This window comes from Taudactylus pleione, unplaced genomic scaffold (genome assembly GCF_031769625.1).
Source record: "Taudactylus pleione unplaced genomic scaffold, aTauple2 ptg000018l, whole genome shotgun sequence".
Taxonomy (NCBI): Eukaryota; Metazoa; Chordata; class Amphibia; order Anura; family Myobatrachidae; genus Taudactylus; species Taudactylus pleione.
In genome coordinates this window covers 16117283-16144351 of record NW_028284420.1, presented here as the reverse complement: position 1 = coordinate 16144351, position 27069 = coordinate 16117283, and the positions used below count along the sequence as shown (strand labels likewise).

At 41.8% G+C, this 27069-nt stretch overlaps 1 protein-coding gene across 6 annotated transcripts in view; it reads right to left on the bottom strand.

The window, feature by feature from the left end:
- OSBPL2 (oxysterol binding protein like 2) overlaps positions 1-27069 on the bottom strand; it is a 214866-nt gene that overhangs the window by 35388 nt on the left and 152409 nt on the right. For all 6 annotated transcript variants that reach the window (XR_015869405.1, XR_015869392.1, XM_088442733.1 and 3 more), the window contains exons 4-12: positions 23888-23963; positions 21218-21352; positions 13223-13320; positions 12953-13135; positions 10906-11013; positions 7791-7880; positions 3744-3867; positions 3017-3145; positions 18-141 (exon numbers count right to left, since the gene is read on the bottom strand). Coding sequence is in view for 4 of the 6 variants with exons in the window: in XM_088442733.1 (XP_088298859.1) it covers positions 18-141; positions 3017-3145; positions 3744-3867; positions 7791-7880; positions 10906-11013; positions 12953-13135; positions 13223-13320; positions 21218-21352; positions 23888-23963 (1067 nt within the window). In the remaining 2 variants the exon portion in view is untranslated. The remainder of the gene's footprint in view (positions 1-17; positions 142-3016; positions 3146-3743; positions 3868-7790; positions 7881-10905; positions 11014-12952; positions 13136-13222; positions 13321-21217; positions 21353-23887; positions 23964-27069) is intronic.

Below are 27069 nucleotides of genomic sequence, written 5' to 3'. Positions count from 1 at the left end.
GATACTTGGACACTCACCTAAATCCCCACTCTCCATGTGTCTAATGTCTGGTCTCAAACGGCAGTCTGTTGGGGACAATGTGGATTCCATGTCTTTGTCTAGTTCATTAAGAGCCACAGCAAAGCTGGTGAAGTTGTACATCTTAGTGGTAAAGTCAAAACATTAGAATTATAGAGTGTTGCTGGCATTCAAGCATAAAAATCTGCAATGAGGCGAGTGTCACAGTGTGCCTTAAATGCTACATTTTTATGCAAACAAATACTGCAGGTTCAAGCTTCAATCATTCAGTTTGGCTATGTGAGATTGGCCAAACTGGATGTAATCCAGCTGCTCATTCCTAGGTCAAGCATCTGCCTTACTTCACCAAATTGCAGACTGTTAATATGGTCAGAAAATGATCACACAATTGTGGTCAATCTTCCAATCACATTTTCCGTCATGTCTAATAAGGGGTCCTACTGATTTCAAATTGGGCAACTATGAGGCCGTTAGCCATATAAGCTGTGTTAGAAGGTCAATTGGCCACCACAGATCTATTGACGCACAAAAGGTTTTTCCATTATATTTTAAACTAAAAGAAAGAGCAGTGCTCTATTTAGGATGTTCTATTATTGAAATTAATGGATTTTACCTAGAGGACTACCATCTAGGACAGTGGTTCCCAAACTGCGTGGCACTTGCGGGTGTGCCACAGGTTGGAGATTCAGGACCAAATCAAATTATATGTGATAGGCAGGTGGCAATCATAAAATATGCGGACAAAAAGAACAACCACCCCGTCCACCATCACATAACTGACCCTAAGGATTACAGGTAAGTACCATTTAATTAAAAAATTTTCGTTTAATTTGTTAATAAGAAATTTTTGGACAAAGGGTGCCATGAAACAAATGCTGATTCTTTAGTGAACCTTGATTCAAAAACATTTGGGAACCACTGTTCTAGGCAAATGCAGATTTCAGTCTTGTAGAGGCTTTACGATACTGCATGCAGCATTTTAAGTTATCAAGGAAACAAGTGAATCAAACAAATGTGTCATAGAATTACAGTCAGGTGCATAAATATTGGGTCATTGACAGAATTTTCATATTTTGGCCTCTATTCACCACCACAAGGGTTTTGAAATGAAACAAACAAGATGTGCTTTAACTGCAGACTTTCAGATTTAATTTGAGGGTAATTATATCCAAATCAGGTGAACGGTGTAGGAATTACAACGGTTTCTATATGTGCCTCCCACTTTTTAAGGGGCCAAAAGTAATGGGACTATCAACTCAAAAGCTATTTCATGGATAGGTGTGGGCTATTCCCTCGTTATTTCATTATCAATTAAGCAAGTAAAAGGTCTGGAGTTGATTCTAGGTTTGACATTTGCATTTGGAATCAGTTGCTGTCGACTCTCAATATGAGATCCAAAGACCTGTCACTATCAGTGACGCAAGCGATCATTAGGCTGAAAAATCAAAACAAACCCATCAGAGAGATAGCAAAAACATTAGGTGTGGCCAAATCAACTGTTTGGAACATTCTTAAAAAGAAAGAACGCACCGGAGAGCTCAGCAACACCAAAAGACCCGGAAGACCACGGAAAACAACTGTGGTGGATGACAGAAGAATTATTTCCCTGGTGAAGAAAAACCCCTTCACAACAGTTGGCCAAATCAAGAACACTCTCCAGGAGGTAGGTGTATATGTGTCAAAGTCAACAATCAAGAGAAGACTTCACAAGAGTGAATATAGAGGGTTCACCACAAGATACAAACCATTGGTGAGCCACAAAAACAGGAAGACCAGATTAGTTTGCCAAACAACATATAAAAAAGCCATTACAGTTCTGGAACAACATCCTATGGACTGATGAGACATAGATTAACATGTACCAGAGTGATGGGAAGAGAAGAGTATGGAGTAGGAAAGGAAATGCTCATAATCCAAAACATACCACCTCATCAGTGAAGCATGGTGGTGGTAGTGTCATGGCGTTGGCATGTATGGCTGAAAATGGAACTGGTTCCCTTGTATTTATTGATGATGTGACTGCTAACAAAAGCAGCAGCAGAATGAATTCTGAAGTGTTTCGGGCAATATTATATGCTCATATTCAGTCAAATGCTTCAGAACTCATTGGACGGCGCTTCACAGTGCAGATAGACAATGACCCGAAGCATACTGCAAAAGCAACCAAAGAGTTTTTTAAGGCTAAAAAGTGGAATGCTATGCAATGGCCAAGTCAATCCCCTGACCTGAACCCGATTGAGCATGCATTTCACTTGATGAAGACAAAACTGAAGGGAAAATGCCCCAAGAACAAGCAGGAACTGAAGACATTTGCAGTAGAGGCCTGGCAGAATATCACCAGCGATGAAACCCAGCGTCTGGTGATGTCTATGCGTTCCAGACTTCAGGCTGTAATTGCTTTCAAAGGATTTGCAACAAAGTATTAAAAAGTGAAAGTTAGATTTAGGATTGTTTAGTTTGTCCCATTACTTTTGGCCCCTTAAAAAGTGGGAGGCACATATAGAAACCGTTGTAATTCCTACACCGTTCACCTGATTTGGATGTAATTACCCTCAAATTAAATCTGAAAGTCTGCAGTTAAAGCACATCTTGTTTGTTTAATTTCAAAGCCATTGTGGTGGTGAATAGAGGCCAAAATATGAAAATTCTGTCAATGTCCCAATAATATGCCTCTGTAGTAATCAAAGTTTTTTAGTCACTACTTTTCTCACTATCATGAGATGACATGTGAAGTTGTATGAAATATCCAGCAGGGGTTCTAGTTGGATGTTTCCTACTGAGTAAACACATTGTAAGACACAAGGCTAAATGTGTTCTAAGAGCTTCATATTAGCTGGAATGACATAGAGCAAGAAGAGACATGGATAATGTTGTATGCAACAGGTGAGGAGCATTTCTTCATCATTTCAACCTTTCACAAAAGCAGTGATGTACTGTAGTTCTTATAAATGTTAAATATCGCCCATCAATAGTGAAACAGAAGCTGTTCAGAACAAACCTGGGAAGAGTTTGGAGGTCGACTACAGATCCTCCAAAGAAGTTTACTTCCAGATATGACCTGCACAGTCTCTTGAACCTCGGGCATATCATCTGCTTCATCAGTCTCTGGATTCACAGTTTCTTCATTCTGCAAATACAAAATGGAAATGCTGAAAGTACAGCATAATGACCAACAGAGAAGGCAGAAGAGGGTGGTTTGTGCAATCTACTGGCTACTCCCACACCTCCCACAGGGCTGAACTGTATATTTCCACTGTGCCTGTGATTATTTCACAAAGGGAATCCTCATACCATAAACTCTTGAGAGTACTTGAGTACCGGAACTGAGAATCCCTCACACAGCTTACCAGGGAACAGGACCCAATAGCTTAATCAGGGAATACTGGGAATGAGAATGGTCAGACCTCACAATACAGAACTAGGAGTAAAGCTAGATGCTCTTTTCCTAACACACCTATCCAATGTTATGGTTTTGCCTTACAACACTAATAATATGTGAATGAAACTAGATGTTATATTCCTTATATATATTACCTATAAAAACAATACCTACTTGCTTCCATCTAGGGTATTTCTCTTAACTAAAGTGAAGCTAAAAAAATTGAAACCCCCTCCCTTCCACTATGATGACAGTTCTGGCCTATGTACTAGTCTTTACTCTGTGCCTGTTTTAATGACTCTCTCCATACACCATGGCTAGAAGACCTAGAGGTTACACCACTCACCTGTTTGTATTTTTTCTGTTCCCCTCCTCTCTTCTCAGACTTCTTATAGGCTTCATATGCAGCTGGATCTACACTCCACAAACACTCTGTCCACTTCCCATATATCATACATAGCTTCTTCTTACTGTAAAAATGTGTGTGACAAGCTACAGTTAAACAGGTAATTTAAACATCAGTTTTCTGGGCAATTAACTCTGTCAATCCAGGTAATACACAGAGGATAATCACTAATCTGACCTCCCTGTAACAAGGTGCATCACACAACTAGTTCTGCATGCACATACATTAAGCACAGCCCTCATCAGAGCCTCTGTTTTTTTAGTCTATTATAGTATTACAGACATAGTGAAGAATTTGCTCTATAGAGAGGAGACTTTCAGATTCAGTAATGATTCACTTACGGCTGCAATATACTGGGGATAGCTGGGGAGCCTCAATCACCGTCAGCATAATAAGTGAGAGGTTCTGGCATCAGGAGAAAATGATATCTTCTAGGCAGTTTTCTACAGTAAAAAGCAAATGCCAGATGCACCAGCTTCATTTTGGACAGAACACATCTGCTACGTGGGAAACTAAATACCAAGGCCAGTTTGAAATGTCCCGACATGTTAATAAAATGTTGAAGGCGGCTTTCTGTGGCTTCTCCTGATTTCTGCCATTCCTTCTGTTCCTCCTCACAAAATGAGCAGTATCAATCAATCAGGCAAAAAAGTAGATTACAGGAAAGTGATAGTGCATTAGTATCACAGTAGAGTCCCTTGACTCCTGTACTCTAAAGGAAGTAATCTCAAACACAGGGGTCTATTTATGAAGCAGCGAAAAGTGTGGAGAAGTGAACCAGTGGAGAAGTTGCCTATAGCAACCAATCAGCTCCTACCTATTATTTGATAGACTGTACTTGATAAATGCTACTTGAAAGTGGATTGGATGCTATGGGCAACTTCTCCACTGGTACACTTCTCCACGCTTTTCACTGCTTGATAAATAGACACCACAGAGTGTTACAATTAATAATAATAAGAAAATCATTCATTGCTATTTATTTTTCTTTACATCTTTAAATTTAGTGTTTTCATTTGGCCCCACCATACCACTGAACATGGTAGGACTTCAGGAGCGCTGGCGCAGCTGAACAAAGGGTACGCCATCACCCATCCTCCAGACAGCCCACTAAATTGCCCTTCAGTTTGCTTTTGCTGTTGTGCTGTCGTGAGATGAGGATCACTCAGAACATGGCTCGATGCCCTTTGCATATCTCATAATATTTGCATTTGCTGTTGGCCTGCCACACTCCCCTTGCCTTGCTTCTAGACACCACATCTGTCACACTGCCCCCTCCCTGCTGCCAGATACCCCAACTGCCACAGACCGCTTCCCAGCTTCCATATATCCCATTTGCCAAACTCCCCATTCTCTGCTTTCAGCCACACCTTTTTGCCACAAATGTCCTTCAAGTTTACATGCCAATTTCCTGTTACAAACAAAGACTTGTAAGAAAGCAGATTTGATTTTTGGTTAGTGTGTGCCTGCGAATGCAACAGTAAGACAAATAAGCACTTCCAGAAACCCTATCAGCCATATTTCCCGTCCCTGATGTATGACACACCATTGGCAAACCTTCGCTCACTGTTATCAGATACCTCCAACTGCCAATTACACCCTCCCTGCTGCCTGTATATTACATTCATTTTTTCCACGAATTACACAATTGTGCATTTATAATGCTAGTACAATACGTTTGTAGGAATAAAAACAGAATCCACATTTTCCAATGGCACCATACGAACTTTTGTAGATTTCGAGTTTTCTTTGTCAATTTCTAAAAGAGGAGGGCATTAATTTATAGGTCGTAGGGAGCTGCCAAATATCAGACAACCAGCTTTGGTGTCAATGCTTTGTTTTCTCTAACAAAGGATCCTGGCACTTTAGCATAACTAGTAAAAAATTATATAATGATTAATAATTTCTAGGAACTCCATACTAGTGGGCAGATGCACTGCAACGATTTACAAGAGATGCGGTCAGGTTGATCTTGGTGGATTATAATTCTCATCAGGAACTGCTTACTAAAGACAGCTCAGTTTATATCAAGTTATAAAGTCCAGAGAATGTCAAAAGTAATGCGCCTACTTTACCACAAGTGCAGGGGCAGAACTATGGGAGACAATGGAGGCGCCCGCCGCTGGGCTCCAGCTCTGAAGGGGCACCTCCTCCATTTACCACAACATATTCACCCCACTTAGGGCTGGGCTGTAACTATGTACCCAGAGTGTACCGTCACGGCCGCCCAATACATGGCACCCCTTCCCGGCACCTGAGAAGCCACCATACACTATTGGAGAGCTCCATGTCAGACCATCAGCTGCTGCCTTCGTCTATCTATAGCCTGTCTGCATGCAAGATGCTAAATTACAGTGTCAGCGGCTGTGACGCGGCGGGGCACCAAATTATAACTTGCGTCTGGGATGAACTTACGCAACTGCACAAGTGCACCTGGTTTTGTGGGGAAATGCATTGATCTCCAGGGCAAGACAGTAGAGCTTTAATGCTGCAAAACTCTGCACAGACCAACTGAAGGAGATCGGAGAAATACCTTGCCAAGGATGATTTAGGTCTACTATGGGGCAGGAAGGAGACACAATTAAACAGTTTTGTAGCCTACAGTAGCTATTCCTGAATTTTATGGCACTCCCTCACTCTTAGGGGTCTATTCATCAATAGTGCCGATGTTGCCCTGAACATTATCGGGCAACACTGTCACGATTTTTTTATCAATTATAAATATTTATGGCTGCTATTCAGCATTATTTAGAGCAGGAACAGCAATTGCAATAACATGCTGTCCCTGCGATGTTACATAAGGCATTGTTATCGGTTTCCAAAAACAATCCCTTCTGTTACTGCTAGTGCGGCTTCCGAACAGTCTCCATCCCTGCTTTGAGATGACCGTGGAGGGGTAAGTGCATCTCCAGCCTGTCCAAAGTGATTGAAATGTGTATACAGGCTTTATATTAGCCTGTATACATGTATATTTATGTGCTTTATATTTAACATTTTTATATAAATGTTCAATATAATAGCACATATACTTGTATACAGGCTAATATAAAGCCTAAATACACATGTCAATCAATTTCGGTAGGTTTAACAGGCTCTAGAGTGACTTACCTGTCCGCGGTCACTGCAAACCAGGCACGGAGACTGGGCGGTGTTGCACGATCCTACAGGGACATGGGAAAATTTCCCTCTGTCCCTGCAGTTTTCGGGGAATTTAAGGCATTTTCTTCATATAACGCCATTCTGAGATGACGTTATATAAAGTAAGGATTTTTCGAGCAATATAACGCTTTTTCCTTTGCTGAATAGCAAAAAGCGTTAAAGCTCTGTAGAGATCAATGGCTGATCCCTACAGTGCGAGATGGGAATGAATGAAGAAGACAATTGTGTTATCTTCTACATTATCCCATTGCTGAATAGTGGATTTACATGAAAAATTTGGAAATTATGATTTCTGCATTTTTTATGTCAAAAAAATCATTGCGGAATAGACCCCTAATAATATTTTGAACAACAAGAGAGGCTATGTTGCTTTACAGAACCAGATCCGTTTTTCCAGTCTGTTATAATTTTAGGAGAACAGAAATGTTAAATGAATAAGAGAGACAGGTTCAACTCCGAGGTGATATTTTTAATATATCCCAAAATCACATTTTTGGAAATACCCGACAAGCTGCAAAACAAGGAGCAGATTAATTTTACAGGAATGTTTCCAAAAACATGTGAAGGGGCATGCATGAATGTGGTAGGTGGGCAAGGAGAAGCACTTGTCTGTGTAAAGTAGTGCGGGACTACAGATTCATAAATGACACTTAAGAGAATAATTTCATAAGCAGTGTATTGTATAGTTTGTTTACACTGGAAAATAGGAACTATTCCTGGAAAATAGGTAAAGCTGGCAAGTATGGGCTGTGAGTGTTGGGAAAAGGCCACATTCTGACCCCTTATCCAGTCATGAAACACAAGGAAACTGATGACTTGGGCACTTACTTCTTGTCTTGAATATATCCTTCTACTCTGTGCAGCTCCTTTCCAAACAGACCACATGGTTTGAAGTTCAGGATACATTTATCTCCGGTACTGTTAGTCATAAATAGACATGCACATTATAAACATAAATTACATATGTTTACAGGATACAAAGTGACTGGAACCCTTAGTAATAAACAATGACGTTATAACTCCGCACCAGCAAAAAGTCATTATGAAGTGTGTCAGTCTGGCTGTGACAGAGGAATCGGTATGATTTACTGGCGTACGGGATGCCAACAGTGGCATCCCTATCTTGCAGGGGCCAGTAACTAGGCTAACCCCCCCTGCTCTCCCAGTGGGGCCTAACCCTAACCACCCCCTCCCCCCCGGTGGTGCCTAAACCTAACCCCCCTTTCCCACATCCTAAAACTAACCCTAACCTCCCATCGTTGGTGCCTAACCCTAACCTCCCCCTTCCCGTAGCCTAACTCTCCCCAGTCGGTCCCTAACCCTTACCCATCCCCGGCCTAATGATAACCGCAAACCGCATACTTACCTATGGGATCCCGGCGGTCGGGATGTCAACGTTGGTATCTTGATGACTGCAGGATGCCGGCGTCGGCATTCTGAAGGGCATCTGTATCCTGACGTCCGGCATCCCGCCCGCCGGCATCTTGACTGGATCTCGTGACACTTGCTAATAAATACATATTCCTGAAGTTGCAGGAAACACAGATGAGGTATAAAGATATAGACAAATCATAAGGTCGACAACCAAAATATAGACACAATTAAAATGTCGATATAACTAAAATAAGAACTTAAGGTGACCAGTAAACAGTGAGCCTGTCATGTCATACTGATTGCATTGATGGCATATTTAGAACTTTATTAAATTGATAAAGTTACTATTGCAGTTAGAAGGTGCCAGTAACAATATGGTTAACTGCACATACAGTAGTGAAAATATAGGTAGGTTGACATTTAGAGTATTTCAAAATATAGACATTTAAAATGTTGACATTGACAATATAGGTCATTGCCATACTGTAGCCTGCAGTCAAAATACAAGCAGGTGTATGGTTTTATTGTCATTTATTTACTGCAACCAAGCAAGAGATTAGTGCTACTGTTTTCGTCATTATGTTCTTGTTACTATGATGGACATTAGTGGCCACGGCAATTATGGCCATGGCAATTAATGTATGCTGCTATGGAACTATACATGCCAGCAGGCCCTGCCACAGTTTGAGCAGGCTCTAACAGCAGTACTACTGTGCTGAGGTTTAGCGGCCGTGGAAATTAGTGTATGCAGCTGTGGAACTACACATACCAGCATGCCCTGTTCTAACAGTATCATTGCAATTAGCATTACAATGGAGAGTACTGTAGCATCACCTGAGTTGCTAATTGCTATCAGTCTGACATGACAGGCTCACTGTACACTGGTCACCACTAGTTCTACTGTTCGGTATGTTGACATTTTGACCGTGTCTACATTATAGTTGTTGACCTTATGATTTGTCTATATTTTGACCCTGTCGACATTTCTTTTATCACTGGCGACCATTTGGCCCTGCCGACATGTTGACTGTTGACATTATGACCCTGTCGACCTAATGCCCTTGTCGACATGTTAAACACGTCGACATGTCAACCATTTAATTGTCTGAGCTTTAACTATACCCCCCTTAAGCTAAATATTTTTAAAAGGATAAATTACTAGATAGGGTTTGGTGACAGACAATGGAATTTTTTTTTAGCATGGTTGATTGCTCAAACCAAATTGATGCTCTAGCATTCTATATGATGATAGAGTAAATGTTACTGCATTGAAACTGTTGTCATTCAGTGGTGATATGGTAGGACAACTGTAGGGAATTATGTCTCCCACTACATGAGCAGAACAGTGAGCCTGGTTGGCATTCGCCTGGTGAGGATGGAGGGGATGTTACAGGCTTTCTTGGTAGTATCGAGTAGTTTGTAAATGTCACTTGCCACTGTGGCTGTAGTGCTGTAATATTACTAATTAGCTGTTAGTATTGTTAATAGCTCCCGATCTTTGGCAGACACTTTGGGCAGGATGTACTACCACTAAAATGCGGTCAACCATGTGAAAACTGCCGTATTCTGAAGTTTTACCTCATTTTCCATATGTATCAAGCACTGGAAAGCAAACATTTCCAGAGTTTGCACCCTATAGGCAATGCCATCTATAGATGGTGTTGCCATATAGAAGCCTATGGGCTCTTTTTGGATAATTCCCCGAGAGGGATCCAATAGGATCCCTACAAGGTCCCATGCGGCTTGTGCAGAATGACTCCCAGGTCATAAAGACAGAAGTACTCACACCGTAAAGGACAGTTCTCATCGGGAAAGCTGTCCTTTGCGGTTTTAAAAGCAAATCTACATGCATAAGGCATTACTAAATGTCGCAATGCATGCGGTAACTGGCGGGTTGTATCATACATCCCACCGTTCGATTTAAAATTGGAAGAGGAATTAAGAGGCGAGAGCGGTCGGCTGAGAGGGCTTTTGGTGAGATGCAGTAGACAGTGGGCTGAATTCAATTCAGTGCGATGATGAATAGCCGTGGGAGGGATCCCCTGAAGCTATTCAATATACCACGCTGTTTGGGCGGCCAAAGGATATCTTCTTGCACCCCCGTGGGGATGCGAGGAGAAATCAGACAAAAGTTCCGGGCGCGCTGCTGTTTGCCGGCTTAGTGCGGCGCTAACACCCAGGTGAAGTCGTGAGAACCGACATTCTCTGACTTAACCAGTTCCCGACCAGGCAAACAGCGTGTTGTATTGAATGGCTGCGAGTGCTCCCTCCCGCGGCTATTCATCATCGCACTGAATTGAATTCAACCCAGTGATTTTAAACAACATAGAACGGAGAGAAACACAGCTGCCCAAAATATTATTTGTGTAGCATTTATTACAAGACACAACCACTCTTCAAAAATATAGAGTACAAATCATTTTTTCCCCATGATTCAGACTTTTTTCTCTCCTAGTTAGCATATATTGAAAGAATAAAAAATGCATTCAAAAGTGAAGATCCTACAACATATATTTGGACCAATTTATGGTTATTAATCCTGATGTAAATCAGTATAAAATGTCTGTACCTGTGATTAATGATCTCCACTGTCCCATACTGCTCTATCCAAAGCTTTCCAATGATGACGTTGTGTACACAGCAGGTGGGATTCGTCCAGGTATAGACCTCTTTGTGTCTGGAGGGGACATAACTACTCAGTTAAGTGGAGTCATGCTCCTCAGACCTTCCCCTGTCTTACAGCATGGGTTTTATGGGATATTTACATATAAATAAATGGCAAACAGGTAATTAAAACAACCCTCTTAGTATATTAGATAAAACAAAAAAAAAATCAAATATGGTGTAACAAGGCAAATTCCACAGGAAGAGCGAGGATGTAACTGGTGTATCGGCTCCCAGTGTGCTATAGATAAAGTATCCTGTTAATTTTCGGGATATTAACCAAAAATATTTAAATTAGAATCCAAAGAGTGGTCAAGAAGTCAGGGATAGCATAGGTGCCTCCATCTATTAGTAGACACTCTGACTGTAATCAGCAGAAAAGACCCTATGAGGCATGTTTGAACAATTTACACAGACGTTTAGGGGAACTCAGTACAGATCATATATTACGTTCTACTATTAAGTTTTCAACTATGCTCCATTGTGTGTTCTTCCCAAGTGCTGCTCATACTGGTAGCCATGCCTCAGGTGTTTCACTGGTGTTGAAATAATATCAACTGGAATAGCAATTTATTGGAATAGCCTCTAAGGGGGAAATTCTTGGAAACGAGTGGTTGCTATGTTCGGCTGTGCACATCCCCAAGAATTATGATAGCACAACATTGTCACCACTATAAGATGTGAGGGAAAACTGGCAATGTTGGTAGTCGCGGTCCTGACCACCACCATGGTGTTCTGATGGCACAGAGAAGAGAACTCCCCCCCCGCCTTAAGACTTTAAGGGTGACCTGGCATAGATGCAAAGCTTATTAGCTGGATTCTGTAGCACTGTAAGAGGGTAAGAAAATACATATTTTACTTTAAATGATAGGGAAAACTCAATTGTAGATTGAGAAAGGTCATATTAATTATTACAGCTATTATACAATTGAGTAACACCTTAGAGTCATTTATTAAGGATTTAATTCAATGGTGGAGGATATCCCTTTAGGTGCACAACGTGAAAACGCTTTACATGTTTTAATATTACGTTTGTCCATGATAGAATTGGTTTTGTACTTTTAATGTTACTTATGAATTTATATATAATACATGTTATTTGAACCTAAGGGATATCCTCCGTTATTGAATTAAATCCTTTATCAATGGTTCTAAGGTGTTATCCAATTGTATAATACAGATGTGTGTCACATACATCTTACTTCCTTGCGCGTTAAACAGCTCTTCTAGTTGCGCCATGCCGTAGCGTGACTCGGTAGTGCCGAGCGTCTTATTTGCAAAGCAATGCGAACTGGACGCACATGCAGCTTCTGCTGATTAAAATGATATGCAGCATGCCTATATTCTGTGTGCGACTGCGGGTGTATCGGCATGCAAAATTATACATTACAGTGTCACAGCTGCAGTGTCATTTCGCATGCAGAGAAACTTGCACACATATATAGGTATGCTGCATATCATTTTAATCAGCAAAAGCTGCATGTGCGTCCTATTCGCATTGCTTTGCAATTGCGAATAAGACACATTTGAAGGTAAAAAGTAGCACAAAAAGACACTGCGCTACTGAGTGACAGGGCGCTCACACGTTATTTTTAACATGAGGTAAGATGTATATAGACATCTGTAGCCGTGATCATTCTCTCCCAATCTACACATTAGCTCTCCGTATATGGCTGAGTAATGGTAGGTCTAATCACAGTATAGTGTCATAGACACCATTCATTTAAAGTAAAATATTTGTATCTTACCCTCTGCCAACACCATAGAATCCTTTTATATCAATCTACTCTTAAGGGTCTAGGAAAGCCTGTTTTCTCTTTAGGTTGCAGTTATAGGATAACCTCTGGCACCACCCATACCTATTTATTTTATTTAAAGCTTAGGAGCAGACAACGACTATCATCCTTTAAACATATGTGGCTAATCAATCTACTCTTCTGAGTAATACTCACTTAAGTAGCTCCAGGGTGATGGTTCCTCTGGGTTCAGCCTCCACACTCTTACCCCAGAACTTCAGTTTGGGATAGATAGACCCATGAAAGATGAAATCTTTGTTCAGACCTTCAGCGTAAAAGGCACTAACAGGTGGGTGGTGGCTTACTTGTTCAGATATAAAGTGGAACCCTAAGTCTTCCCTAGAAGAGACACATTATTAGTCACTTTCAACACAGAGTCTTGTGATGGCCTCATTTCCTTTTCTGAGTTAGGTTAGAGTGACCCACCTTACTAATTCATATGTCTCTCCAAGAAGAGGGTTGAATGGTTTCCCTGTTCTTTCCCATTGAGATGCAACAGCTGAAACAGCAAAAGCAGCCACAGTCTGCAGAGAAAATGATACTGATTTTTAACCTATACCAAAACACCACATGACAGCAAGAGGAAGTCATCACATGCACAACCAGTATCTTTTCCAGTACATAAATGCAATCTATTTATTTTTTTACACAGACCTGTTCTGTGTGTCCACTACTCGCTCCTCAGAAAAACTTACATGCCCATCACTCTTTTATTCCCTCTGTTGACATTTTTTGCTGATAAAAAGAAAAATTTGACATTTGCCTGTCTCAGGCTCTGCTACCCCTAGGCACAAGTCTTCTGTGCCAAAAGCAAAAGTCAACACTGATACTCAGAAAGCCAATAACCAACAACCTGTCACAGTGGACAGAATACTCCTCATTCTTCATACAACCTAGAGCTAATCTACAGATCATCAGAACAGATCAAACTTCTGAGTACAACATAAAACCTGACTCTGTATCTTTAGAATAAAAAAACCCCCAAAAACCGGACTCTCCATAACAAAATACTCAATTTCGAGAAATAAACAGCCTGCATGGAGGCAGATTGGTGCCTCGATGTAATGAAAAATCTTAAATTTAAAATACAAATGCATTTGTGAATGCAAAAACCTTATTCAGGATACAACAGTCCTTTAAAGAAGAATTTGTAATTGAAATGGATATAATCAAGGGCGAAGTTACAGTAGGTACAGGGGGTGTGGCTGCTCAGAGGCCGGGCGGCCTCCAGGGTCCAGCCCTCCCGCTGCATCACACTACAGTGTACTACTAAGTGTGGGGCAGGCACTTATCTCCTGATCCCTGTGGGAGGCTTCTTCTTTCTTTGCAGTGTGCTGCTGCAGGCACATCCGCTGTCCTGGCTGGCCCCATCTTTCCTCATTGATGCTGGGAAGAAGTGTGGCCGTGATCCGAGGATATCCCAGCAGGCTTAGCATGGCCATGCCTCCTCCCAGCATCAGTGAGAACTGGAGAGAAGGAGCCAGACGGGACAGCAGATGTGTTTGCAGCAGTACACTGCAAAGACAGGAATAGCTGCCCACGGGGCTCAGGAGTTAAGCGCCTGCCCCGCACTTAGTAGTCCATGGCAGGGAGCCCCCCTAGGTCTGGTTAAGCCCCTGGATATACTCCTTATTAATGTATGCCCAATTTAAACTGATTGTGTGTGTAGTTTTATAAAGAATTAATTTTAAGACCTACAATCAGGCCTTTAGTTGCCATTGTGAAGGCTGCATTCTAAGGATGTCATTCCAAGAAGAGAGAGAGTTATAACTCTCCAATAACACTTCTATGAATTGTTCATCCTGCCCACTGTAACCTAATGTTGTGCGCCCTAGGTGGCTGCCTCATATGATACTTTAAAGGGCAGGATGAACAACCTGTTTAACTATTAATGAAGTGGGTATCCTGTTACTCACTTTTCATTTTATGTTTTATTTCCAAGTACTGCTTATCACACATTGTAACCTATGTAAAAAACATGGCTGCCTCGTTTGATACTCTATTGTGTAGAATGAACAATGCACAGGTCTGATCATTTTGCAGGAATCTCACCTATTATTTTTATCTCTCCCATTGTGTGTCATCTCTTCCAGGCATTGCCTATTCTACCCATGTAATGCTATATAGTGTGTATAGTCAGTGGCCTCACTTGGGTGGGTGCGGACTGCACACTGTTGTATTATATTCATGGTTTCTGTATTTCATGCAAATCTGAACCTCTTCAGCTGTATTTCCCAACATAGTATCTGCTCCATCCCACTCTCGGCACCCCTGAGTATACGAGGGCCACTACTCTCTAATTCTTCTCGACCTTTCTGCTGCTTTGGACACTGTGGACAACTCTCTCCTACTGCAAATCCTTCACTTACTCGGTCTGCATGATACTGCCCTCACCTTGCTGTCCTCTTACCTCTCCAACTACTCTTCCCCACCTTTTCTCAAGACTCCACCCCCACTTCCACTAACAGTAGGTATCCCCCAAGGTTCTGTTCTGTGACCGCCCCTATTCTCCCTCTAGACGTCTTTTCTAGGTAAACCCATCAACTCTCCAATATCATCTCTATGCTGAGGATACCTCTCCTCCTGATCTCTCCCCCTCTCTACTCACTCGTATCTCAACTTTATCTCTGCTATTTTTTATGGCTGCCCCAACGCTCTCTTAAACTTAACATGTCTAACATGTTCAGGGCTGAGAAGATATTCTTTCAACCCTCAGGAATAACCACACCTCCCAGAATTTCAGTATCTATTGGCAGCACAACCATCTCCTCTAGCCCCAAAGTGCGCAGTCTTGGAGTTATCATTGACTCCTCTCTCTCCTACAAACCACACATTCAGTACCTCTCACAGTCCTGACGTTTCCATCTCAGAAATATTTCTAGGTTTACACCTTTTCTCACCATAGAGGCAACTAAGACCCTCATCCATTCACTGGTCATCTCCAAAATGGACTTCCTATCTGGCCTCTCTCACTGCCTCTCTACAGTCCTCAATGCTGCTGCCTGGCTCATCTTTCTCTCCAAACGTACTACATCTGCATCCCCTCTCCTGCAAGCCCTACACTGGCTCCCCTTCAGAACCCAATTCATTCTAGATTCTCACACTCGCTTCCAAAGCCCTCATCCAATCCTCTCCTATTTACTTCTCTGACCTTACCTCCCTTCACACTCCCACCTGCTTTGCTCCACAAATGCATGCCACCTCTCTTGCCAACTGATTACTTCCTCCCACTCCCGCCTCCAAGATTTTGCCTATGCTGCCTCCTACCTCTGGAATTCTTCCCTTCTCCATATCAGACTCTCTACCTCTCTGCTAAATTCAAAAGGGCTGTCAAAACTCACTTCTTCATCAAAGTCATCCAGCTCTTATCCTAAACCAGTGCTACTTCCTCACTGTATACCCCATCTGTGTCACCCCTGTCTGTCTACCCCACCCCTTTAGATTGTAAGCTCTCATGGGCAGGCAGGGCCATAGACAGCCAACCCAGCCCCCATTACTATCAAGAGGTGCATGGCCTAACCACTGGTGGCTTGGCCACACTACCTTAAAAAAAACGAAAAAAAAAACAAAAAACTTGCATGTTGGGGAGAGAGGCGCAGTGAGCCCCTCAGCCCAGTACCAATCCAGGGAGGGGGAGTGACCGCTCCCCCCACAGGCAGAGGAGACTGCTGCTGCTCAGCTGCAGCAGTGAGCAGTGTCCCACTGCAGCCTAGCACACAGTAGCATGTGCTGGGCTGCTGACAGGTAAGAGGGAGGGCAGCGGCAGACCCGAGCCCCCGCGAGGCCCCTTCAACAAGCCTGGGCCTGAGTAATTAGTACCCACTTCCCCCCTCGACGCCTCTGAGAGCAGGGCCCTCTTACCTTATGTGCTTCTCCTTTCCCTTACCGACACTATCTTATACTCCCTACATCGGCACCTAACCCTTGGTTGCTGCCACTCTACTGCTTATTTGAGTGTTATGATTACGGATTCAGCAATAATTATAAACCATGTACCTTGCCTGCATTGTTTTGTAATGCAAGTCACCGTTTTTCTTGCTTTGCTAATTTGTAAGGCGATGCGGAACCCTTGTGGCGTTTAAAAATAAAGAATAATAATGATAATTGTGCACTTTTAGCCAGACTGATAAAGGTGGCAGCAAACTGCAGTTAACGTTGAAAAAAAAATTTATTTCCTAATAACTCTTACTTGTATATTATGAGAACTACAAAGAGAAGACCACCAATACTTTTGTTTTTAATTTGCACCCACCACAAATACATTAGACATATAAGAATATATAAACATGAAATGGGTTATGGCCATATACTTTTTTCCAGAGTGACCTTTTACAGGTCTAAATTAGGTTAGCTACAATGGCAAAGTGTATGTCCACAAATAAGGCCCTTGGGTTATACGATTAGAGCCCAACCTGATACTTTTCCCTGCATTCTAAAAATTCCACATTAAAATCCCAGGCACAGGGCCATTGTACACACTGACAATTGCTCATTCCAGAACTGCTTTAACTGTTGTACTAACGGTGTCTGGGTGTATCCAGTAAGGTTACAGATTGAGAATGTCTACATGATGGCCTTTGGATTATTTAAATGTTTTCAGATGCTGCGTTACCAAAACCATACTCTCAGCTGGCAGAGGTACCACTAGTAACCAGTATTACCTGATCACGTAGAGAGACATGGTTAAAACAGAGAGACAGTGGGCAAAATTTACTAAGCGGCGGTTTCTATTCTATTCTAAACCCCGGCAGTTTGGTGTCGGGTTCTATTCTGTTCTAAACCCTGAGGGTTTGGTGGCGGTTTTGCAGCGGTTTCTAAATGACAACCCTGTTCTATTCTATTCTAAAATGTGTTTTGACTGTGGTTTGGCGGCAGTTTTGCTATCTACAGATTTACTAAGGCCAAAACCGCTGCAAAATTGCCATCAAAACACATTTTAGAATAGAATAGAACAGGGCTGTCATTTAGAAACCGCTGCAAAACCGCCACCAAACCCCCGGGAATTTGGGGGCATGGTCACTCCCCCTGTGTGACGTTCTTTTGAGGCGTACCCGCATGGCACGCCTCCAAATAACGTCAGGCTGGGGGGTAAAGCCCAGCACTCCGTCACTGGCTGGGTTTCCCCCAGCCCTCTCCCGTCAGTGAATGGTTGCCGGACACTCCGGGGGTCCAGCACTGCCGCACAGCTGCGGCGTAGGGGGTCCCCAACCTCCCGCAGGCTGAATCGGGATGCTAGGGAGGGGTACCGCCCCTCTACAGGTGGCGCCCCTGTGCGACCGCACTGGTCGAACACCCCTAGAGCCGGCCCTGGTGCAAGAGGTTCTGATGGATCCTTGCCGCTACTTGAATCTCCCCCTAAGGGGTATACTTATTAAACATCATGGGCCAAATGTAATAGGGTGAGAGTTTAGAATATGTGAGAGTTTAGCAGTAAACTCTAACACTTTTTAAACTCGGTCAACGTAATAGAGTCCGAGAACATATAAACTCGCATGTTTTTCAGACTCAAAAAACTCTCATTATTTAAACTCTCATCCAGATGTTTTCCCATTTTGAAGATAAAACTCGACCAATGTAATAGTGTGAGAGTTTCCTGCTAAACTCTCACATTTTCTAAACTCTCATCCTATTACATTTGGCCCCAGCTTTTTATTTCCATCGATTCTCAGTGGCTTTGACTGTTGAATTTAAAACAACAATAGCAATAAATGCTAAGTAAGGTTTGTGGTTTGTTTTGCATTTATTGCTATTGCCGTTTTAAGTCCAGTGGTCAAAGCCACGGAGAATTGACAGCTTTGAAAACCTGCTGTTTGGTAAATATACTCCTAAGAGTGCCACCATATTCAACAAGGAAATAAAATTAAAGTGTAAACTGTGGTGCTTCCAAACTGCCATATGTAAATAAAGTTTCAAGTTTAGTATATTACAGTGTTTCCCAAAGTGTGTGCCTAGGCACCCTGGGGTGCCTCGGGACACTTACAAGGGTGCCTCAGGTTGGTGGTCTAGCACAAAACAAATTATTTATGGTCAATGTAATTTAAATATGTGGACAAACAAAAGTGCAAACCTGTCCACCACCACATAACTGAACCTAAAGAGGACAGGTCAGCACAATTTACTTCACTACATTTTTTTCTGAATTTCTCAATAACAAACATTTGGCTTAGAGGTGCCATTAAAACAAAGCTGATACTGTAGGGTGCCGTGATTCAAAAAAGTTTGGGAAACACTGGTATATTAGATTAAACCATTCAATCCGAAATAGCAGTATGATTACTCAGGAAAAGAAAAAAAAAAAAAAGAGAGAAGACTAGTGTACTGAGTGGTAAATAAAAATTTACATTTTACTCACCCAAACTTTACTGCAGCAGTGCCTAAGCTAGGTTCCGATTTTGCAAAGGTGCACATTTTTCTGTGTTTTTGCCATGAGATTTAAAAGAGTGATTTATTTTTATTAACACAAAACCAACCTGGTTTGCCTTTAGACAAATTGGTGCTTTCAAACCCGTTTCATTACGTCTCCTCCAACGTGTTCAATTGGATCTCTCAATCTGATTCAGTAAAATGATTCCTCAAAAGAGAAAGATAAACAGTGTACACTGTGTGGTATATCCATGAATAAACCAATATCCTGAAACCTTACTAACTTGTCAGGGTGAGAGACAGACTTCTCGGATCCAGGTGATATGATCTTCAATTATTCCTCCACATGGCAGTGTTCAAAAAGGTGAAAGAAACAGTGCATACTGTACTTAATAGGTGAGTTACACTCCCCTATAAACCTCTCAAGTGAACAGTTGCTGGCAGTTTATATTCATATGTCTATTTAACGGATACACATTTTTCTACATTATTTCAGCAGAAGTTGTTCTATGTAAATGTATTCTTTTTCATACAAAGCCCCAGGAACAGCTAGTAATGGTAGCTCCAAGTACCACTTCTACTTGTTTCTCAGGGAATATTATTACTACTTCTATAAGTGTCCATAGAGCTGGGCCGGAAAAGTTACAAAAACACACACCAGCAATTCAATATAATAAGATTCACACAGACAGTACAAGGGGACAAACAGTGAGACATAAAGACATCTGACAGCTAATGCTGGGTATACACATATATCAGGTTGTACCTGTCGGTCAGTGTGTACCCTCGGCGTCGTTCACAGACATATCGCATCGGCTCTGCTGCACAGCCGATGACAGATATATCTGCAGATATCTGTCCATCGGCCACATGCTGCAGAGGCCTGCGTGGAGGGGGGCGGACCCGCCTCCCGGACAGCGGACCCACGGCAAAAGAGACAGATGATGGTCGTTCAGTGTGTATGAATGACCACCATCACTCGATCTGCAGATATTTCTTTCCAGTGTGTACCCACCTTAAGGGTAGCAGTCAATGACCCAGTGCCCTGGGCCGGGCAGAAGGAAAGGATCAGAGTCACTGGCTCTGAGTGGGAAAGCAGGGTGAGAACCAAGAACATGGAGGGCCCTGCTCGTTACAGCTTACAGTCTAGTGGAGCGGGGAGTATAACTGAGGATTTTGTATGAAAAATATCACATTTGCAAATCATAAATATAAACATTTCATGTTAAAGGCATACATGAATATAAACAATTAAAAACTCCTCACACAAGAGGTTTTTAGAGTGTAATTTACCCATCACTTATTTATTTATTCATTGTGTTAAAGGGTTTTATCTTTTCTTTTTAATTTTTGAACACTACGAGCAAAGGAAAATGCAGATTCTGTCACAGGATTTTCAGAGAGATTGCTTCCCACTGTGACGAGGCGAATACTGTTTGAGGATTTTGGTTTATGTTGGAAACCACTGTACCACACAGAGTACACGATTTTAGCTGTTTATTTTGAGGAATTATTCTACTGAACTGAATTGAGGGATCCACTTAAATATATTTAACACCAATGTTAGTTATCTTCATCACTAAAACAGTAGCATTTACTTCTCACCTCATAAGGGTGAGCATAAAGCCACAATTTTTATCTTTCTTATTTACCATACAAACATCACTATTTGTATGTTTCTTTTTTTCTAGGGTGTGTTACCACTATTTACATCTCAACAGTTTATTCTAACATACAGTAGTGTATAAACAAATGATTCAGGAGCATCTGCTGTTTTGGTATTCTTCGTCTGTTGTTCCTTTGAGCCCAATTGGGAGTTATTTGAAAAATATGATCTTTGAAACTTTTATATAAATATTCAGGTTTATTTACACCAGCGTCAGAATGACGCTGAGCTCCAGTTTCCTACGGTTACTCAAGGTACCTTGCAGACAGAATGAAATGTCTGTACGCAAGCTGTGACTATAAACCATTTGTAGCTTAGGTACAGCAGAGGCAGGGCCGAAGCTTGGTGTAGATTTATTCAGGTTGCATTGTGTGTATGTGACAGCTACTGACCTGCATTCTGAGTAGGGGATCTGTACATGAACATGCTTTGTTGATCAAGTACGTGTGTTCCATATATTCCGTGATTCGCTGCAGGAAGCTCAGGGGCTCGTTAAAAACTATTGGCATTGTGATTTTCGACAGTTCCTGAAGGCAGGGAGAGGAAATAAGAAAAGAAATCTGAAGTGAACGGCTACTGGAATACAGAAATCCTTAAATGGCACAAGGATAATCAAGGCAGTTTTAGAAAAAAATAAACATGAGAAAAACCAACACTTTGGGTTATGTGAACAATGTGATTTTAACATGACTAAGCACATAATTATGCAAAATACTTGTGAGTGCGGACGCAAACCATGAATGTATTTAGTCAGAGGGAAAGAAACTATGGTTTAACTACTAGTGCTAGAATTAAATACTATTTATACAACAAATACAAAAGAAACTAATGTAATAGGTCTAGTGTTATTTAATTATATATTTTTATATATTATGGAATTAAGCTGAACCATATAGATTTGGTTATGTTGATCACCGTGTTTCCAAGTTGTAAATATTCAGTTGGTAGCAATTTATGAAACACTTTCCAGTACTTAAACTTTCATTTGCATCAAAAGCAACAGTGACACTTGATAGGGAGGCATTATATAGAATATTTTACAAGTGTACAAGAAATATAGGTAGCATAGTAACATATATCACAAATTAGGTCAAAGCTAGTTTGGGGTCCATCGACGATGAGGAATGGAGTCATGTTCAGGGCGGCATGCGGGATGCAACATCTAGTTTCAAATATCAGCAAATACATTTGTACATTCCCTACAGAGTCTACTATACTCCTGCAGGTCTGTGTAATATGGTCTTTGAAATACTTCGATGTGCCCATAATGCGGGATGTTTTTTTTTGGAGGGGGGGGTGCAATTGTTGTGGGAATGTTAAATCTGGTGACTTTGGCAAATGTCATAATAGCCAGATGCTATGTGGTGTTGGAAACATCCTGAGCTGATTAACTGGTTATCGAATAATATGAATAGACACAAATGCTTCATGCAGAGAAGCTGCAAAGTATTACACAGGTCTTATAAAATATGGGCGCCATGGCATAATTCTGGATATACTGTGAATGACATAGAAACTGCATGATGGGTGGGGATGGCTGGCCCGGTCAAATTGGATTTGTATTTTTCTGCAATACTCTCTATTGAGGTCAGTAGTTGTTTTACTTTAAATTACTAGTTTTGTTTTTTGGACATTGCACCTCCCCCATTATGAATCAGAAGGTGACTTCCGAACTTGTTTAACATATTTGTGGTCCTTTTAGACACTAACACTGATTGCATCATTATTACGTTCTCTTTTTCTTGTTCTCTGTATTTTATGATTTGTTTTGCTTATTGACTTATTTAATAAAAAAATACAAATACACAGATGTGTCCACATACATCTTACCTCCATGCCCTACAAGTCGCGTTAAACATAACGCGTGACCGCCATGCAACTCGGTGGCGTAGAGCGTCTTTTTTCGTACGACTTTTTACCTCATAGCGGTGACACTGTAATGTAGCATTTCGCATGCAGATACACACACAGTTACACACAGAATATAGGCATGCCACATATAATTTTAATCAGCAGAAGCTGCTTGTGCTTCCAATTCGCATTGCTTTTGCGAATAAGACGAATTGTAAGGTTAAAAACCGCACAAAAAGACACTCGGCACTACCGAGTCAAGCCACAGTGGAACTAGAAGGGCTGTTTAACGCGCAAGAAAGTAAGATGTATGTGGACACATCTATAGTTAACTTTAAAAAAAAGAAATAAAAATATTGATATCAAAAGCTGGGTGCGACCCATCGACTCTGCAATATGATGTAAAGATACAACGTACACGCCTATACACTACACGATGGCACATTACATGCTGCATGTAACAGCACTGTGCTTTTCATTGCATTGTCCCATTTGCTGTGCAGAACAGAAGATGAGACGATGTGGTGAACGATGGATCGGGTGTACACAATAGAGGTGTACGATATATATCGTTCCAATACGCGTCGGAACGATATATTGTACGATAAATAGTAAAGTGTGCAGCCAGCTTTAGGCAAAAGTCAGACTCTTTCCCGAATGCTTATGTACATTCATGGTACGTGAAGCATGTGATAAATTGTCAATGTGCAGTGAAAATGCTATTTATCAAAATGACCAATGATCTGTTTTAACAGTCATTCCAGCGCCTGTGTGTGTCAAACCTAGTGTGGCAGTGGCCCACAAAACGCATAGTGGCAGCCATTTTGTAATTAGAACTCATTTTAAAGAAATTCAGCCTATTAGTTTATTAGAGGCCAGTGACATCACTGAAAAACAATGTGGTAGCCATTCTGTAGGTTGAACCAGTATTCATAAGAATGGCGCCTATACAAAGATAAGGAATCAGCAGAGACAAAATTATGCCTGACTGGTTCCTAGTGAATACTCGTTACACTAACAAAATGGCTACCTATATTATAAGTAGGCAATGAGTAAACTTTAATAATGAGCTAGAAGGCCTACAGTCTGCTTATATATGTTGTTTCCCAATTACAAGCTGCTGTAGTGTTATTACCATACTGCTGTGCAAAGTCATTGGCCACATTAACCATACTGAATATAATAGGATAATTTGATTCCTCCACACTTACTAGTCCGATGCATTTCTTCAATATACTCCACACACTGAAGTTGTTTCTAGAGAACATGGGGGCAGGAAGAGAAGTCCTAGGAGACAAAGTAGAATTAAAACAGTTATATTTTCATGAAGGCATGTACTGTATACAGAGTACAAATGAATGGTCAGCCAGATCACCTTACAATGAAAATGTTTCCCTCTCTCTCTTATTTATTTTATATATATATATATATATATATATATATATATATATATTATACACACACACACATATATTGTGCAATAAAGTCCGCACTCACGGCAGCAATTTCATCCTTCTGGGGTGCAACCTCAGTGCAACGTTTCGGTCCCCATGTGGTGCCTTTGTAAATAAGACACCACACACTGCTCAAGCCATCGAATAAAGCACATTATTCGATGGCTTGAGCAGTGTGTGTTGTCTTATTTACCTACATGGGGACCGAAACGTCAGCTCAAGCCTACAACACTGGTGGTATGTGATAAATAAATAGTTGTTTCCATCGCTACAATGGTGAGTGCCCTCTCCATCTTGGATTTTATTTCTATATATTTATATATATATATACACACATACATAAACACACATATATACATACATATACACACACACACTGATAAGGAGAGAACGGTGGCAGTCTGGCATTACAACTGTGCGTAGGGATAAAAATATGACTAGTGCACAAGAAAACATTGTTTCAGCCCATCTTGCATGTTGGAGAACTACCAGTAAGCATTTCTAGGCAAATATATATAGAGCAGGGGAATGACCATATTACCATTTTCTGATTTCCTCAAAGTATTACCTGTCTCATGTTAGTATACAAAACCATTTTAGCAGTGTGATGCTGGGTACACCCACGAGTCGATATATTGACCGTTCAATCGAATGGCGATATATTGTGAGTGCATTGGCGAGTGTGCACCCTCGATATGTCTGTGAATTACGTAGTTCACAGACGTATCGCATCGGCTGTGCAGCCGATACATCTGCGTATCTGGCTGTGTGTACGGGCGGTCCGCCGACTGCCCTTATACTTGCTGCTGGGACTGACGTCACAGCTGGGCAGACAAATTCAAATGCCCGTCCAGATGTGACATCAGGACGACTTGTCCAGCAGCCGATCGGTAAGTGTGTATACTTAACTGAATCGGCAACTCGGTTGGCATGACGGCCAGCTGTCCGTCAAGTAGGCCAAGTGTGTACCCAGCTTGATGTATAAATGTCAAAAGGATAAATTCTTGAACTGTGTTACCTCACACCATGTATTTCAAATGACTTTAATTAACAAGCTGCCCCTCTAAACCCACTGCTCCGTACATTAATCCTTATTAAAGTGACTGAAATCAATGCAAAGCACTGTGCATGGGCTGGGAGCCAGGACTGTGTTACAATACTAAAACACATTATCCAACATATTACATAACTAAGTGCTCTCTGAAACTCGAGGATAAAATATGTTCAGCATTCCCTCTGCATCACTGCATTTATAACGCAGCCCTCGCTTCCCACCAGGCTTATTCTCATCTATAATACTGTATATCAATTCCACTATATGTACCTACTTTATAACCACACCCACGCTACAATGCCAGTTGTGACAAGATTAAGTGGGAGTGCTGTACAAATAATGAGTATGCAACTTATTACAATGTAGACTCCATGAATAGTTCATAGGTTTAAACATAATTGTGGAAGGTGGGTGTTAGCAGAGGAGTAACTGAGAATTTACATTTATTTAGTGGGTTGTAGAATGTACTCAAAGAAATCATGCCAAGTCTGGATGGCAGAGAGGTGACAATGAGACAACTGATTTGACAGGTCAAAGGCCTCTGACAGGCAGCATTAAATCCACACAACAAGACACCTCAGACTGAGCGCGAGTGCTTCTCATCTTTGGCAGCTTGAACTGAAATTTTATTATTAGGATTAATACCTGTAGCGGTCATATTAAATAACACTTCATTAAACTGTTTATTTCCACAAAAGACCAGAGAGTATTAGTGGGTAATAATAAACATGTTAACTTAAATGGCCTGTATATACAATCAATAGGAGCTACTAAAAGCTTAATAATAAAGGGTCATTTAGAAACATACGCTGTGCTTCGAGAATCTATTTGTTGTAAATTTGTTTTTACATAATGTCTTTTATGGTATTTAAGTATGCTCTATGATAATTTACATGATGCAGGCCATATATCAATCTGTGCTCACTATGAGCCAGCATCCTCCCTATATCCGTCTATATACCCTAGCGTTCCCTCTAGGTCCGGCGGCAGACAGGGCGCCGAACCTAGAGCAAGGACACTTCTGCGCGCGCCCGTAAAGGGGCGTGGCCAATAGGGGCGTGTCTTTAGGACACGTCCCCTTTTCGTCACTCTTGGCCCTGCATCCATTCACCGGCGGTGACTGCTGTTCTGCGGTTTCCCCACCCAAGGGACACTGCGACCCGCGGGTGGGGGGCAGAACTCGCAGGCGATTTCAGCAGGCGCCGTGCTGGAGGGCAGGGTAATTTCTGCCCTTCAGAAATAGGGCAGGGCATGGCGCCCCGCTGAAACAGCCTAGCGGGAACGCTATACCCTCTGTCTCACCATTGCACACAAGGCAGAGGAGATTAAGGGAGAAAGGAAACTAACTGGAGTGAGCATATATGAGTATGCAGCCCAACCAGGGGCATAGCCAAAACATTGTGGGCCCCATAGCAACATTTTGTGGGCAGCACCCTGCTTCTAGAGAGACTGCAGCAGTTGTTCATTTTATGCTCCACAGTAATGCCCTAGTTATATTTATGGGGATGTAGTTATGAGACCGGCGGCCACGATGCCACCGGTCTCAATACCGACATCCAAATCCCAACAAGGGACTTAAAATAGACGTCAAGATATCTTAATCCTGTCGCCGGATGCGGAAGGACGCCGGCCCGAACAAGGTAAGTCCGAGTGTAGCGGGGTTAGGCTTAGTTGTTTTTGTTTGTTTTTTTGTTTTGGGGAGGGGGAGAAAGTTAGGCACCCCTAGGGAGGAGGGTTAGGCACCACTGCGGGTGGGGGGGGAGGAGGGGCATTAGGCTTAGGCACTAAAGGGGAGGGTTAGGTTTAGACACAAAGGGGTAGGTTAGGTTTAGGCACTAACGGGGTGGGTTAGGGATAGGGTTAGGCTACAAGAAGGGAGGGTTAG